Source organism: Lepeophtheirus salmonis, chromosome 7, assembly GCF_016086655.4.
Source record: "Lepeophtheirus salmonis chromosome 7, UVic_Lsal_1.4, whole genome shotgun sequence".
NCBI classification, from domain to species: domain Eukaryota; kingdom Metazoa; phylum Arthropoda; class Copepoda; order Siphonostomatoida; family Caligidae; genus Lepeophtheirus; species Lepeophtheirus salmonis.
This window is the reverse complement of record NC_052137.2, coordinates 6,227,641-6,230,613: the sequence shown is the minus strand read 5'-3', so window position 1 is coordinate 6,230,613 and position 2,973 is coordinate 6,227,641. Positions and strand designations below refer to the sequence as shown.

The 2,973-nt window shown below is 40.3% G+C and overlaps 1 protein-coding gene across 1 annotated transcript; it reads left to right on the top strand.

The window, feature by feature from the left end:
• Positions 1–1,576: 1,576 nt before the first annotated feature.
• LOC121121627 (uncharacterized) lies at positions 1,577–2,725 on the top strand. The gene has a single exon (XM_040716594.1). The coding sequence runs from the start codon at positions 1,577–1,579 to the stop codon at positions 2,723–2,725; it is 1,149 nt and encodes a 382-aa protein (XP_040572528.1).
• Positions 2,726–2,973: the final 248 nt, after the last annotated feature.

Here is a 2,973-nt window from a genome sequence, read left to right as displayed (position 1 = left end):
GCTATTTAGAACGAACTAATTTAATCGTTTTCAAATCGTGGACCGATTTTCTCCCCCTATGATTAATGAATTGTACAAATATTATTGTTGCAAGACATTTAAATTCATATGACGTATTTGTAGGTCAATGTTCACAATTTTGAAACGCAATTGATGGGATCAACAATTTATATATATAATGGTTATAATCTGAATTTTAAATCAAATTGATGTTTTTGTAAGACAAATCCAACCCAAATGAATAATCATCTCAATATAAAGACTACTTTTCTCCCCAAGCAGCTAAATGAATAACAAAATTATTGAACACATGGGCTGGAAAATTTATGGCTTCAGGGATACTTATTTTCAGTTAGTACCAACCTTCAAGAGACAGCTGTCAAAGTTTAATGAAAATTTGTTCCTTAGTTTGTAAGTTATTCTAATAAGTGTGTCGCTTCTTTTGTTATTTCCGAAACAATGGATCAAAAACAATCTCGTGTTTAAATTTTACACTGTTCATTGATCGAAAAAAATACCGTTCAAACTAAGTAATGGCTTGAAAAGTATTATGGGGACTCCGCTCCATAAAGCGAATAAATAATAATAATTTTAAAAAGCCAATTTTTAACTGAAAAAAACAAACATTTTCTTTGTTAAGCCCGGGACGTTTTAGCCAATTTGTTATGTAACACATTTAACTTCATATGACGAGTTATTGTAGGTCGATATTTACAGTTTAGAAACCCTACCAATGTCTCAACAATTAATCAATAGAGTTATAGACGACTGATTTTCTTACCTGTCCGCCTGATTTTTGAGTATTACAAATATAATTTATACAGCACATTTTACTTCAGATGACAGAATAATTGTAGGTCGATCCAAGGTCATCAACAATTCATCTATAGAATCGGGCTTGACAGAATTTTAAAGAGATTGATTTTTATATAAGACCGACTGGGATAATCTCTTGGAGGGATTAAAGCCGCCGAACTTATTTAAGGGACCAAATTAGTTCGGTACACTAAAAGTCATAACGGTCTCGGACCGGTTTAGGATTTTCAGGCCGAACCCCAACACTAATACATAGATTTAAGTCTTGTCATTTAGTTTTTCAATCTGTGTTTAATTTTTGTTACAGAGAGGGAGTGAGTGTTTGTAAAACAATGTTTGTGTCCCTGTAAGAAAAACATACTTAAATGAAAATTAAAGCAATACATATTTTGGAAGGGACGTTATAGGAGACCATCTGTTGCATATTTTTACGTAAAGCTTTTCCTTTTCTCACTGCAAATTGTAAATTGCATTTATCTTTTGTGAAACTTCTTCTTTTTTTTTGTATTGTCTTTTATTTACTTTTAGATCATGACGTAGGGATTTGTTTTAAATAGATAGTAATGTACCTTGTGTTTTACGAGTTGATATATTTTAATAGTTATATGTATGTACATCCTTTTAAATGTAATCCCTTATAGAATATATGTTTTAGTGTATGATTGTACCCCCAATCCAAAGGTGTTCTTATTGGCTTTACTCCGGTCCGTTACTTCCGTCTGTTGGTGGTGTTCGTAGAACATTACAAGTGGCGACGAAGATGGTGAAACTACTACCAAGGCTCACGCTCGCGGAGCTGAGATGCGAATGTTCCAGGTTGGAACTTGGAAGTGAGGACGAATTGAGGGGTAAAAAGAAATTGGAACTCGTGGCATTGGTGAGAGAGTACATCGAGGGTTGTGGCTGTGATCCCAAGTCCTTCGACTTCAACGATGGGGCTCAAGCCTCTGGAGATGGTGCTTCAGGCACGACGGGACAGCTTGGGGTACGGCAGCCCTCTCCATTCGTGATGGATGGTCCACGAAGGGGCCATAGATGGTCGTCATGGTGGGACGAATTCGAAATTTACGTGTCCTTGTTTGGGGAATTGTCCCCGGAACGTAAAAAGTATCTCCTGCTTCACTGTGCTGGGACAGAGGTCCAACAATGGTTCAACACCATACAGATTGTTGCTTTGCCTGAGGAGGACGTCTTCACCTCGACGGTAAGGGCAATTCGGGATGCTTTCTCCCCAACGGAAAGTCTGTTGTTTGAACGCTTCCGGCTCTCTGAGATGAAACAGGGAGTCAGGGAGCCTGTGGATGATTACGTGACTCGGTTGCGTGGCCAGGCAAAGTTTGGTCGCTTTGCGTGTGGGAGCTGCAAAGTTTCGTTCGAAGACGAAATTATTCTCGACGTGGTGGTTAAGAACACGTCGTCCCCACGGCTCCGCCAAACTGTCTTCGAGAGAGGTAGCACAAAATTGACAGACGTGTTGCCATTAGCCAGAGCATTGGAAACCTCCATCAGCCACGCCAAAGAAATGGGATCGAGTGAAACTGTAATGGCATCCGAGTATAAGGGGCCAAAAGGTCTCCGTCGCTCCAAAGGGACGTGGTCGACGCAAAAGGCTAATCCAAAGATGGACAGAGGGAACTGCAAGTTTTGTGGAAGAAGCCATGTTTTCCAGAAGACAAAATGCCCTGCGTTTGGCAAGGAGTGTTCCCGGTGTGGGAAGATGGGCCATTTTAGAGTATGCTGTCCGTCATCTGCACCGTCTAGTTATTCCATCTCTTTCCAGTTGAATGATGGAGTAGGGGATAGGGCCTATGCCTTCCTGAGGATAAATGGGAGAAGAGTTAAACTGTTACTCGACCTTGGATCGAACGTGAATATTTTACCGAAACATCTGGTGGATATGTCAAAGTGATCAAGAATACGGGTCCAATAGAGGTTTTTGGTGGGGGAAAGGTCAAGACTCTGGGCTCTATCAGGTTGTTGGTTTCATTAAATGGTTCTGACCCGGTGGTTCGTAAGTTTATTGTATCTCCTATTGGGCAGCCAATCCTGGGTTTTCGTGATTGCCTAGATTTCGGGTTGGTGAAGTTGAGCAATTCCACCAACACATGTACGGCTGGCGCTTCTACAGAATCCCGTGTGGAAATTCTAAAGAAGAAG